We start from the raw sequence: 14504 nt of genomic DNA, 5'->3' as shown, positions 1-14504 counted from the left end.
TCTGTGCCTGCGTCCGTATCGCCTGTCGTCTTTTATTGGACTGACAATTGTCGGTTGGAATATTTTTACACATCGCCCAACTTTAGTCTATAAATTGATTCCATGATTTCTTTTTTAACTCCAGTTTCTTTCATACAGTGAGACATTAAACTGCGTCATTTTCAATAAAAACTGCAAACACTGGGGTGTTCTAAAACTTTGGTAGTGCACATCGGTGAGCTCACCAAGTGCTGCTAAATATCCTACATTAAATGTATGATGGGAATGCTACATGTAGTTAGAATTTCTGGGTTTTGTAGTTATGTTGGTATAGTGCGGGCTGTATGGTTAAACATGCTCGTGTTACCTGTGTAGTCTCACACTAGTTGAGAGTATTGATGTTGTTTCAGTAACTCTAGTTTGAAATGAAACCGCAGGTAGCTTGATGGACTTTCCTGGGGAATCCCAAAAGGTCGATGCTGTTCGTCTGGGCCTTTTCAGAGTTGCTCACCTGGATGGCTGAGCATGCAACAAGACGTTTGTAGGGAACTAGCGCTGTAGGACACTGATACACCTCCTGTGTTCTACACCTGTGTGCTGGTTGTAGTTCTTTGCTGCTGGCCTTTTGCTTTCACTGCGCTACATGCTTCCCTCGCTGGTGTGGGTGTTCAGTTTGTCCATCTCTGTGCTCCTGAACAACTGTGGTAATGATGCTTCTGTCTGTCTCCAGGTTTTTGAGGGGTCTGCTCTGAGCAGAGCTCCTGAAGTGTTGGTGACCAGGACTAATAAGTCTCCCTTCCTGGATAAGCGACAAACAAGAAAGTCTTTCCTTCCATCATAACTGTCTATGTAATGGAAATATATAGATTTACACACACCTTTGTCAGCTGTGTTATCTATATATTCATATATGTGTATATATAATAAACCCTCCACTCTGGAAGATTTTTTTTTTTTTTTTGGGCTTTTGGTTTTTTTAGGATGTGGAGGCTGTAGCCCCCCCTCCCCAACACACATGCCCTCCCCCATCCATCCTTCTGTCTCTGTTCTCCTCAGTGTTGACTTTGTTTCTTTGGAAACTGAAGTTGAGATCAACTGACCATTCTTCTGTTTTTCCTCTCCCAGTAGAAACATCTCAAAGCATCTCTTCTCTTCCCATTCAGTTATTTCACTCCCTCCTTTTACCAAATGTTAAACATGTAAGCCTACAACCTGTTCTCCCTTTTGTTTCTTATATAATTGAATGACACACCCCTGGATGTTATTTACTAAAAAAAATCAAATGTTGATTTTTTTCTTCTGGTTTTGTTTTCCTATGGTGATTAGGAGTTTGCCTGTTAATAAGCAGTGGATGGCAGTCAATGGTAGAATGATACTCCGGCTCTCTCCCTCTCTAGAGCTCTGAATGATAAATCTGTTGTTAAATCTTCTCCATAAATGCCAATAAAAATATTACATAACTCAGAGCAAGCACAAGTTCTTATCAGCCACCTTCACATGAAAACTGTGTAGAAAGCACCAGCCAGGCATGAATGTGAGCGTCTGTTGCTTGGTGTTTGTTTTCCCCAGCAGGCAGCACCGTAAAGAAATCATGTTCACCTGAATATTCGGGATATTCACATGGTATTAAAATCCCCCTTCTGCTGTTCTTTAGTATACCAACGTGAATTTTTAACTTACTGTTTTGTTTTTTCCCTTGTCCCTTTTTTCGGGCTTTAGGTTCAGTGTGCTGCATCATGAGACCAAACTGTTTAAAGCACCGTCTCAAGATTGAGTCCAAGTTATCACACGTATACCAGTCGCTTGTTAGGTGTATAAAGAACACTGGGAAACAGTTTTTCTTGCTCAGAGATGTCCTTTATTATAAAGATTCAGTGATTATAAAATATATGGTTGTCTTTGATTATTTTTTCTTCTTTTTTGTTTCCAACGGTGGAAAAAGCTTCCCGTCATCATTGAGTCTTATACACTGTACACCGATTAGCACTGTAGCCTCGTACCCAACATTCGACCAAACCACTTATTTCTGAATAAATGTTGAGACGCTTTTGGGTTTTGTTTTTGATTTTGATTTTTTGTTCTTAAGAATGATTTAAATCAGAAAGACTGGATGACCTGCAAAGGTTGAAACTGGGTGTATTTAAAGGCATGTTTCCTGTCGTGCTGTTAATGTAGAAACTATTCATTTATTAACAGTAATATTTAAGTCCAACCTGACTGCATCAAACTAAATTGATCATCTGTGCCTCACCTTGCTACTGTTAGCATGTGACTCTGGAACAACCAGCCTTGTTGTTGGGGATTGGGATGTGACCTGTACAGAAACACAGTGACCTAAACTGCAACTTGTGACACAGAGCACGAATTATAGTTCAAGTTAAGGACGGAAACACTCGCACCGAGATGGACCCTGAATACAGATCAAACTAATGTGAATGTTGGACACGAACCTGACTGCAAAGCAACAGTGTGCACAACACACGGTGCTCTGTAGTTTGTGTTATTTGAATGTGAGCTGTTGCACACTGTTCAAAACCTGCAGGAAAACCAGCACAAATGATGTGCAAGTTTGCACATTTGTATCATTTAGTGTAAGCAGTTTCCACTGAATGTTTGGATGTGTGTGAGATCCTACTGCAGCTGTTGGGTCGACTTGATGTCTCTGTTTGGGGTCCAGCTGAAACAAAACATAACAACACAACTTTTCCGTTTGCATAACACGGCAGTACAAACCATGAACGTCTGCACAATCGCCACCAAATATGTGGAATCCTGGTGACAGGAGACCAGATCCATAAATACCGACGTGTCTCCATCCTTTGCATGCTCCATACGTTATACAGAGGTTGTGTTTTTTCAGGCGACCTCCATCAGCCCCCAACAGTCAAACAAGCTTAGTTTCCAATGAGCCGTTATTCCTGGAGAGCAGAGCAGGTAACTCAGTACGATGGGCAAAGTATAAACACACGAGTGGACGTCCCAGCAGCAGTCTGATGTGCCTGTTGGTGGTTCCTCGGCTGTTTTTGTAACAACTTGTGACTTAACCTGGAAATCACTGGTATTTTGCACAGCTGTCCTGACGTAGGTTTGACATACCAACACAAAGTGTTTGAACTCCAAACCTTAAGTGACGCTAAATCTAAGAGTAGTTCTGTTGCCTGACCAAAATGTAACCGAAGAACCTTGAAAAGCTGAAGTGACTGCTGAGCATTCTGTTGGTGTTACAAGAAACGACCCCACTGTTGTCTTTTGGACATGACGAGGTCATTTGTCAGTTCTAATTATGCTCCTGGAACAACATCAGGTATGTTTGTTATGGGGCTGAAACGGCACCAATACAGCAGAAGATGTAACGTGTTATTTTTAACATTAAGAGTCAGTTACTGGAACTGTTTGGTTTGGTTTTACCTTCAAGGTGAGCATCTTTCTCCAGTTACATCAAAAACACTTGGTGGGCCTTTTGTAGGAAGAATGTTCAACAAACTCAAGTTTCCTGTATGTTCATCGTGTGTGCACGAGCAGAGGAAGAGAGATCATCGATGCAGCCCGATATGCTTCGTGATGGCAACAGGTAAGGAACAGCCTCCATCGCACTCCTGTGGACCGAGGAGTAAGAACAAGTGTCAGGAGGAAAGAAGAGTTATTCGTGATGATCGGATGAAGCTAAATTCTACTTTTACATTTGATTTTAAATCAAATTATTCATCTGTAACCCAACAGGACAAAATATAAAAGGCATGAAGTGAAGATCCAATGTGGAGAAACACGTCAGACACATTATTGTGTAAAATGCTTAAAGACAGGACTTTGAGTCTGTGACCTTGAATCTTTACACCTGCATGTGCGATGTTGGTCCTTTCAAGCTGACGCATGAAAGGGGGAAACGTTCCCAGGAGAACTTTGATACTTCTGCCGTGTGGCTTGCGAGTCGTTCACATCCAAGTATTGAAGTGTGCGACCTATACTCTCACCTGCTCAGTCAGACCTGATATTTCTCATGCGGCGGTGGGCGGCCATCGTGTGGGACAGACGAAGACGAACAGCCCTGCCACCTCTCCTGCCTGTGGATTGTAACACTGGAGAATCAGTGGTACAATCCACAGGCAGGAAACGTGGCAGGAGCCAAGTTTGTCCCACCAGAAATTATTCTAAGACTAGCATGACCCCTGCACACTGCAAGCATGCACACTGCACATCCTGTGTGCTGCAGTGCAGACAAACATGACTGCTGGACAAGAACTTCATGTCCTGACTACTTAACTGATGCCCCCCCCCCCACACACACACACACAAAAGCAAACCAACAATAAAAGCACTGTTCAACTCTGCCGTTGCCCATATTTTTTTAAAGAGGAGAGGTGAGTGAAAGCGATGCTGCGGCGCTGCAGCAGAGGGTCTAGGACATAGGTGTCAAACTCTGGCCCGCAGACTAATTACATTTGGCCCGCGAAGCCATACCAAATTACTATCAGAGCTGGCCTACTGGTATTATACAGCTAATGTATATATTGTCTAGTATTAAGCTTTGCTTGTTCCATATTCAGTTTTTCAGCAAAACGTTTTTGAGTCCATAAGAAAAGATTCATTCTTATATCTGGAGGAATAAATATATTTCAATAAATATTACTGTTAGCCCGCGACTTTGTTCCAGTTTTGAATTTTGGCCCACTGTGTATTTGAGTTTGACACCCCTGCTCTAGGATCAGGAAATTCAGCAGGATTCCTTCTGAAGGGTGGATGTGGTGGATGTGCACCCCGAATTAGAAAAATATGGAGGAAGGATTTTGAAGATGCACTGAACCTAAAATTGAAACTTTGACCTGATGGTGGTGCTAGAGAAAAGGTTATGTCATCACCAAAAACCAGTAGGGTTCATCTACTTGTGGTCATTAATGTTGTCCATTGTCATTTGTGTATTCAGTGCACCTATACATGCATCCAACAGACCACTTTTCACACAGACAAGTAGGGCAGGGGAGCAGGCAGATCTTCCACCCTGTCTGAGGCTGGGTTTGGGATGCACCAATCCATCCATACTTCAGGGGGTGGACATGTGTCTTTGTGCAGGTTCTGTGTCTGTGGGTGAGCCTGGATCTGGGGCTCATTGAGCTTTGGTTACTCTGGGACATTGTTATAAAGAGCGGAGAGGATCTCCTTCCCTGCCACTCCCCACTGGTCGTTGCTTCTGGTACTTATGTGGCTTCAGGGTACCTGACTAGGCCCACGTGGGCACGTGTGATTCATGGACACACGTTTAAGGCTTTGCAAGAGAGCAAGAGGGATGTCACATCTGTGCACACTCACACACATATTTATAAAAGAGAAAAGCAGCCGAGTCGTGAAGCTGAACTTAATCAATTGTGTGTAAATAATCACCATTTATTCAGGTTTGAATGTAGAGGTTTGTCAAAAACTGTCTGCTCAAAGTTCGTGTGCGTGCGGATGTAATTCCTTAAAAGCCAAATCACTGTAGAAACTTGTGGATCGTATCGTACGCACTCGTATCACTTTTGAGGCAAATTTCTCAGCTTAGCTTCTGAATGATCTTGTTAATAATTTCACATCCTCGTTAGGTTGGACTGTGGATCCTGCAGCTCCTGCAGCTCCTGTGACAATCAGAACAACCCCAGGTTTCTCTTCAGCTCTGTAGCCAGGCTGACAGTCAGAGCTCTGTCGGGCCAACCATCCCTCTAACCTTAACTAGTAACGACTTCATGAATAACATTTGAACCATTAGAGAAAAATGGCCAGTAATCATCCCACAGATGTAATATTATTCAATTCAATTCAATTTTATTTATATAGCGCCAAATCACAACATAAGTCGCCTCAAGGCGCTTCATAGATACAGAGAAAAACCCAACAATCATATGACCCCTATGAGCAGCACTTTGGCGACAGTGGGAAGGAAAAACTCCCTTTTAACAGGAAGAAACCTCCGGCAGAACCAGGCTCAGGGAGGGGCGGGGCCATCTGCTGCGACCGGTTGGGGTGAGAGAAGGAAGACAGGATAAAGACATGCTGTGGAAGAGAGACAGAGGTTAATAACAGATATGATTCAATGCAGAGAGGTCTGTTAATACATAGTGAGTGAAGAAGAAACACCCAGTGCATCATGGGAATCCCCGGCAGCCTACACCTATTGCAGCATAACTAAGGGAGGATTCAGGGTCACCTGGTCCAGCCCTAACTATATGCTTTAGCAAAAAGGAAGGTTTGAATCTTGAAAGTAGAGATAGTGTCTGTCTCCTGAATCCAAACTGGAAGCTGGTTCCACAGAAGAGGGGCCTGAAAACTGAAGGCTCTGCCTCCCATTCTACTTTTAAATACTCTAGGAACAACAAGTAGGCCTGCAGAGCGAGAGCGAAGTGCTCTAATAGGGTGATATGGTACTACAAGGTCATTAAGATAAGATGGGGCCTGATTATTTAAGACCTTGTATGTGAGGAGCAGGATTTTGAATTCTGGATTTAACAGGAAGCCAGAACAGGAGAAATATTATCTACAGCTGCTCTTAGCACCACTGATGTTAAGTCAGACTCTTTTTCTCCAGTCGATCTTTCTGAGTTAACTTCAATAATTACTTCCTCCAAACCATCAACGTGTCTTTTAGACCCCATTCCTACAAAACTGCTCAAAGTCCTGCCATTAATTAATTCTTCAGTCTCTAATAATCAGCTTCGTAGCACAACATTCATCCAAGCACCAGCTAACACTCACACACAGACTCTGATGGTCGGAGAGAAACTTGGCTCAGTATCTGGCCCAAGGACACAGACTGGGATCGAACCACCGACCTTCTGATCAGTGGATGACCTGCTCCACCTCCAGACCTACTGCCACTTCATACTGGAATTCATAAACTGGAAAAAAGATACCAGTATAGCTGGTTGAGGAAGTTCTTTGATGTCTGCTGAACGAGCAATTAAACAAGTAACGTGTTCATATTCAGCCGTGTGCACAGATGTGTTGATCTGTACATGTACAACACAATGCAACATGCAGGGAAACCGTTGTTGTTGTTGTTGGGTTTATGAGCACAGACAGAACAGAGAAAATTCATAAACTGAATCATTTTCAGCTTTGGATTTATTTTATTTTGTTATTAACTAAACTTCAGTATCTGTATCGCACACCGGACTACATGCAGGAACTGTAGGTGCAGGAAATGGTTAAACTCACTGCAGTATACTGAACATGCAGCGTGTTAGAGGCTGAGGTTAGGTGAACATGGTGTCATCATCCATGTGTGCTTACTGTAATAATTCATTTTGAAGTATTGATGTATATAAATGGTGTTTTTATTTTAAATTAAATTCATTACTTCAGTAATGTTTAAATGAATAAAATAATGTAAAAATGAATTTATTAATGCATATTTTATGGTGCTGTTCATTACTGAAGCACAAGCATCTTTGATGCACATGGCTCTTCTCCTCCATATCCTGCTGCCATGTGCACTTACAGACACTCGTGTTTGAACACAGTGTTAGTCATGTGCAGCTTGGGTTCAGGTCAGGCAGGCTGTTCCACCCAATCACGCCCCTCCACATCTCACCGTTGTTGCCCACATGAGCGCTGAAGTCTCCCAGCAGGAGGCCTGAAACTGTCGTGTGCTGCATAAGCGGCAATGATGGTGAGGTCCCACTCCCCGACCTGAAGGTGCAGGGAACAAACCAGCGAGTCTTCTTCTGGCCTCTGACAGTGGACTCATCTCTGTGCTTGTCCTGCTAGACCTCAGTGCAGCGTTCGATACTGTCGACCATAATATCAGAATCAGAATCAGAATGGGTTTATTGCCAGATGTTGAGGTTTACAACATTAGGAAATTGCTGCGGTGCTTCAGTGCTTCAGTGCTTCATATCCTATTAGAGCGATTAGAACATGCTGCAGGTATTACAGGTACTGCACTGCAGTGGTTTGTATCATATCTATCTAATAGACTCCAGTTTGTGCATGTAAATGGAGAGTCCTCTTCACACACTGAGGTTAATTATGGCTTGAAGGAAAAATTCCCTTTTAACAGGAAGAAGCGTCTGACAGAAGCAGGCTTTGGGAGAAGCAGCCATCTGCACCTCCTCCACCTCCTCCCTGCTCTCGTTGCTGTCCCAGGTGAGATCTGCGCTGTTGTCTGTGAACTTCATGATGTGATTTGTACTAAACTTTGCATCAGCACCCCTGAGGAGAACCAGTGCTTGGTAGAGACGTGGTAGGTGTGTTTTTAACCACGTGTTGCCCGTGAATCAAAACCAGTACAGGAGAAATCTGCTCTCTTTCTAGTCCCTGTCAGGACTCTTGCTGCAGCATTTTGGATTAGCTGAAGGCTTTTCAGGGAGTTTTTTGGACATCCTGATAATAATGAATTACAGTCGTCCAGCCTGGAAGTAATAAATGCATGAACTAGTTTTTCAGCGTCACTCTGAGACAGGATATTTCTAACTTTAGAGATGTTGTGCAAAAAGAAATCAGTCCTACATATGATGATGGATGTCCAGGTGTGTGTATGACAGCGGTGTGCTAAGACTGTGACACACCAGCACTAACAGAACAACCTTTGATGTTCTGGGCCGTGGCGGTCACGTAGATGAAAGTGCATTTAGTGGATTCTTCGTGTTTGCTTTGCAAAGACAACGAGGAGCAAAAAACTGTGCAAAGCACAATTAAAAATACATTTTCTGAAAACAAAATGTAAACAGGAGCCAGGACCTGTGCACACACTTGGGAACCTCAGCGATAACTATGACCGTTCAGCCTCCACGTTCAGTGCATTACAGTGAGAGGTGCTGTAATCCATGGAACCATGAAGCCTGCTGTGCCAGGAAATCCTGAAGGATTATATTCAGTCATCGGTTTCAAACGTGTCAGCGAGCGTCCTGGTGATTGAGGTCCTTTGACATAACTCAGTGAACACGAGTACCTCACGACTCCTCCACAGAGACGTGAAACACTTAATGCCTGATTTATATTCTTGCTGCTGAGATATCAGGTTTAGGAGGCGATGACTTTTTCACAAGCAGCTTTGTCTAGTGTTGTTTTAATAAATAAAAAGGAGAGAAGACAAAGAGACGAGGCCAGTGTCAACATCACAGATGCAGCTATAAGAAATAATAATATGATAATTCTATAATAATTCTTAGACCTGCCCAGTGAAGTCATTGTACCGCCTCAGCTGACTTCTTTTGCTCATTTTGAAAGTTCAAGCTTCATTACTCGGTGCTTCTGCAGACGTCGGGGTAACCAGCGTGGCTGAGAAGGCCGCTGAGCAGATGCACGTGTGCAGACTGTGTGCAGCACATTTTTATGGAGAGAAATATGTGTCAGGATTGCAGCTGTGTATAATCCACAGGAGTAAACCCACATGGCAAAGGGCTGGGATTAAATCTGTGTGTACTTCCTCCCACTGAACTGAAGCAGAGCAGTTGAAGCTATATTGAAATGTATTAGCTTCATTTTCTAAACCATTTCTTTTCTTTGCTGAATGAACTTTGTTTACATGATTGAGATAAATTAACAAACAACAACATTTGGCAGCATATAAAACGATTTTACAAACGCACACATCCAAACCTGAACAAAGACTCGCAGTTTATTAAGCTCAGGAATCATAGGGAGCTTTCTGTGCACACAAACGTCTGAAACCGCAGGAACATTCGCCGTAAACACGCATGGACGAATCGCCTGATACGCACAGGTCACGCCGCGCGCCCACGTGGGGTTTGGGGACAAATTCGCACAGATCCACAAACGTGAGCTGCTTCCCAGTTCCACTGTAAAACTGGGACATCTGTGCTTCCACTGTGTACCTGTGTTTTTCCCCACAAATAAAACCAAAACAAAGATAGAAAGCGCGCTTCAGCAGTCACACGGTTTAAACCACCTGCTGCTACGTGCTGGACACAACAAGTACTGAGCATGGATCATCCTCTGGAGCATATCTGACCTAATCTCTGTATATTTTATTTAATCTGTGTAATGTGGAACAAACGTTAATCTTACTGTTCTGTAATAACTGCAGGCTCACATTAATAATCATGTTTTTGCAGGTTCTCATACATCTCACTGTGCGGCAGGCTGCGCTGTGTCTATGAGCTGTTCTGTTTATTACAGAAAAGAAAAAAAAGAAACGTACACACACAGAAGTTCACGGGGGGCTCCTGTCGCCCACCCCTCTGGTAGCACCCCTGGATAGCAGTAACATGTAGCCCCATACGGCTCGTGGTGAAGAAACGTGGCTCGACACTGAGCTGTGTGGCGGCTCCACCACGAGGGGAACAACGTGTCACCGTTTGTGTGGATGTGACTCCCGCAGCTCCAGCTGGTTTGGACCAGGTCGCATCTGTGGTGCTTCCTGCTGCAGCCTAATGTTTGATCACGTTCAGCTTCATCACCATGTCTGTCATGATGTGGTCATGTGTTCAGTTAGTTACTTATGGACGCAGGTGATGCAAGTATATACTCCTTTGTTTGGAGGCACTGTACTTGTACTTGTTTATATTTTCTGTTACTGCTTTTCTTCCCATTCATATGGAAACACGTTTCATTGTACTACACTGGAAAACCTAATGTTGACATCATTAAGGAAGTAAGAAGCACAGCAGACATCAGCAGTTGGAACAGTCACGAGGACTTTTCTTTATTGTTTCTGAACAGACGAACAACATAGTACTCCAGCACAGGCGGGATCATGACACACACACAAAAACGCTTCATATTCAGGATGAAATCTTTTTAAATAAAATGTAAAACCAGTTAATCTTCCATCTTCACCTAACGACGTGTGACAGTAAATATTTCTCCATCACGGTAACATTACAGCCGCTCCTCACTTTGGTTTCTCTTGTGTTTAAATAACACATGAATTCAAAAGTCAGTCAGTGCAAATAATCCGTTTTATTATACAGTTAAAGCATAAAGGATTGCTGATAAGCCCCACCCCCAAGAACAGTATTTCCAGGAATCCCCCTTTCTGATAGGTCAAGGGATTCCTGGGAAAACTGGACCCCAGGAGAGAGGAGAAGAGGAAGGTACAGTTTGTTCTCAGCTTGTTTCCAATTTTGTTTGTTCTTGAAATGGGACAAAGCAGCATTGTTAGAACTGGAATAGTTATAAATTCAATTTAATAGTCCAGTCACCTAAAATCCACAGCCATGCCTGCAGCTGCCTCCTTTCACAGGATCCGGGATTTTTTCCTATTCCAGCAGCAGGTCTGTGGAGACCTGCTGCTGGGCTACGTGTCCTGGTGGTGGATATGTTTAAATTGGTATTTGCGCCCTCCGTCCCGAGCTACAGTGCTTCATCTCAGACTACCAACTGACCAGAGATGCAGCACTGCACCATGGGCCGCAGGGATGGAAGGAAACTGCAGAAACACAGAGGGAAGCAGTTTAGATATGAATGAAAAGAGAGGACCTCAGAACACATATAGACGAGTCACACTTTCACGGTGCGTGTGTGTGTGTGTGTGTGTGTGTGTGTGTGGGTGTGTGTGTGTGTCTCTGTGTGTGCATGCGTGTGCGTGTGTGAGAGTGTGTGTGTGTGTGTGCGTGTGTGTGCGTGTGTGTGTCTCTGTGTGTGCATGCATGTGTGTGTGTGCATGCGTGTGCGTGTGTGTGTGTGAGAGTGTGTGAGAGTGTGTGTGAGAGTGTGTGTGTGTGTGTGTGCATGTGTGCATGTGTGCGTGTGTGTGTCTCTCTGTGTGTGCATGCGTGTGTGTGTGTGTGTGCATGCGTGTGCGTGTGTGCGTGTGTGTGTGCGTGTGTGTGCATGCGTGTGCGTGTGTGTGCATGCGTGTGCGTGTGTGTGAGAGTGTGTGTGAGAGTGTGTGTGTGTGTGTGCATGTGTGCGTGTGTGTGTCTCTCTGTGTGTGCATGCGTGTGCATGTGTGTGTGTGTGTGCATGCGTGTGTGTGCGTGTGTGTGTGTGTGGAGCGACTGACATGAAGTGCAGAGTTCAAACATTTCTGCAGGAATAATCGAGCCAGAGATGATTTGATTTGGTAGCTGTGCACCGGTGTCCCGTACTGGTTCAGCTTCTGTGTGCACGCAGTCACACACATCGTCTCAGGTTTTGGAGTTTTGTGCACCTGAAACACGTGAAAGACATCTGCAACATACACGAGTAGAAACAGAAGACGCCCTTTACAACGGCCGCCTCAGTAAGCGAGGAGTGGATTCTGCTGTGGCCTGGTCCTGGTCTGTGACACGGGAACATGCCGCTGCTGTTTGGGCCAGTCTCAGAAAGCTGTTCATCTCTCCCACAGTTTGGATGAGAGCTAAAACTCTGCCGAAGGCTCGGGATGGACCGGCACGTTACTCCGGATCCATCTGAGAGAACTACTAAGCAGTGATTATTCATAGAATTCCTTTTTCCGAGCTGTTCATCCATCAAAGGAAGGTGCAGCAGACTGAGACACTTAAGGCAATGGGAGAAGCAGAGGCCGGGTGTTTTCCACAAATGTTCTGACTCTGCTCAGCTGGAAACTCCCAGTCTGACCATATAAGGCAAGTCTCTTATTTTGAGGATCATGGAAAATGGGATCACTGCTTTGGATAAACATTCCCTCTTCCAGTCTGCGATCGCTCCCACTGATAGTATGTGACCCCCCCACCCCCCAACCTTCACCCGCACCTCCTCCTTCGGCAGCAACATTCCCTTTTCTAGTCACACCAGTAAAAGACTCACTTAAAAGGCAGCAGAGAGAGGAGGTCTTTATCTCACTCAGTCCTGCTCCGTGTGCGTTTGGCTCAGCACGACCATATTAAGAAGAAAACCCAGCTGTTTGCCTTTCTCACACACAGTGGCTGGCTGTGTGTGAGAAAGGCCACAGTCCCACAGTGGCTCATATCTGAAGAGACGTTCTCCACAAATGGATTCACATCAAAACAACGTTGCAAAGACATTTTGGTGCACTTTGCATTTAAATGACAGAAATAAAGTTTCTCCTGATAAACTGAACATTTGTGGGGAGCAGCGGTGGTTTTTGCCATTTATCAGATGCTTCTGCAGTTTGCTGTTGCTAAAAAAAAGCCCAATAATCTCTGAATATAAGAGCATGATGAATAACATCTTTACATCAGCGACCCAGTCTGAACTAATCATTACATGTTAATAAAGCTCGTCTGTAATCAGTGACGTTTAGCTGCTGGGAATCTGTGTGTGTTTAGACAGAGTGTGATAACAGTCAGAGCCGTGTCTTATGCTAAGACAAACATTGCCAAATATGGTCTTCTTTCTCTTCCCCCTGGCTCCCTAAATCACACACAGGAAGCCCCTCTCCCCATCTGTCACATCCTTACTCGAGTGCCCCCCCCTCTCTCACTGACAGGTGACACCTATGTTTGTGGAATTCATCTTTTTTCAAATAAAAGCTGCAGGACAGCCTCGTGTAGCCAATGAAATGGTAAACAAAGTCACACAGTGTGCAAAAGCAGCAGGAGCCATAAAAGAAGCTTAAATCATCATTACTACCAAAAATGGTCATGTGCATGTGAGCACCGAGGCGAGCTGGGTCCTGATCAGCTGACAGTGTGGCCTCTAATTAGGGAAGAATCAGGGAAAGCAAACATACGAAGGAGTCGTGGTTTCTTCAGCCTCCCACCCTGAGAACAGGAACCTGAACGAGAAGAAACAACCACCTAAACCACTTTGGACAAATATCAGCTAAAAACATGGCAGGACGTTAAACACTGTAAATATCTACAAGTATTTAATCTAAACGTTTGTGTGGGCTCTGCAGAGTTACATGACCCCATCTGACTTTTGTGTGCAGGCAGGAAAAGACGTTACAGCAGCCGACGCAGCGTCAGCACCACAGACACCTGAGGCGAACACGCGGCCGCTCGAGCGGCTTTTTACACATTAGGATCAAAAGACTCAAAGTGTGACATTTGTGTGAAGACGAATGAAGAGCGAAAAGTATAAAAAGCACAAAGTGCTGCCTCACGAAACGTCTGATAATTATGGGATGTATTGCTGCGCGGCAAACGGGTAACAAACGCAGAGAAGCATCGAAAATCTGTGTGAACAGACTCTGGCTTCCCACTTCACAGACCCACTCCCACACCACCAGCATCACCACGAACCCCCTCGCCTTCCATGTGAAAATTGTCCTGGGAATCGCTGCTCTTTGGTCCCACAGGGAGCGTCTGAGTGTGTACAGGGGGTTATGTGAATGTCCTCCTAACTACCCTTAAGAATTTTGACTCCTTGGGAAATAAATACAGCATTTCCTCCCTCTCTCTCTGCCTGCACACTTTCTCACGTCCGTCACGGACCTCACAGGGGCGGCAGCAGCACGGGCTCATGGTGTCAGCGCGCCCACCGTGCTGCTGCTGTGACCCTGCCTTACAAAGAAAACCAAACTGGTAACCTGCAATGGATAAAGTCAGTCTGCAGCTGTCAGTGTGATTACGCAGATGAAAGCTCTCCTGTATTACGGCCCAACACTCAGAGAGAGAACAAGGTAACTGAGTGAAAGTAAGCAGTGCTTCATTAAATGCATGAATCTTTATCAGATGGATTTAATG

The 14504-nt window shown here is 44.5% G+C and overlaps 1 protein-coding gene and 1 long non-coding RNA gene across 4 annotated transcripts in view; one reads left to right on the top strand and one right to left on the bottom strand.

Annotated features, from left to right (window-relative positions):
* The window catches only part of csnk1a1 (casein kinase 1, alpha 1), a 29905-nt gene extending 28038 nt beyond the window's left edge, over positions 1–1867 (top strand). For 2 of the 3 annotated variants that reach the window (XM_085414391.1, XM_085414381.1), the window contains exon 11: positions 710–1867. In XM_085414391.1, the coding sequence (XP_085270517.1) occupies positions 710–717 (8 nt within the window). In that variant the 3' untranslated portion in view covers positions 718–1867. The remainder of the gene's footprint in view (positions 1–709) is intronic. The other variant, XM_085414401.1, reaches the window with a different exon arrangement.
* An 8716-nt stretch (positions 1868–10583) lies between these two features.
* LOC146676731 (uncharacterized) overlaps positions 10584–14504 on the bottom strand; it is a 5141-nt gene continuing 1220 nt past the window's right edge. The window contains exon 2 of the long non-coding RNA XR_014912767.1: positions 10584–14504. This exon is cut by the window's right edge and continues 144 nt beyond it. This is a non-coding gene — a long non-coding RNA (uncharacterized LOC146676731).

The sequence above is a fragment of the Rhamphochromis longiceps genome, linkage group LG2 (assembly GCF_057381845.1).
Source record: "Rhamphochromis longiceps isolate RC_006_pf linkage group LG2, R_longiceps_female_GT1.1, whole genome shotgun sequence".
Taxonomy (NCBI): Eukaryota; Metazoa; Chordata; class Actinopteri; order Cichliformes; family Cichlidae; genus Rhamphochromis; species Rhamphochromis longiceps.
The sequence above is the reverse complement of the archived record's forward strand: the minus strand, read 5'-3'. Positions and strand labels throughout refer to the sequence as shown.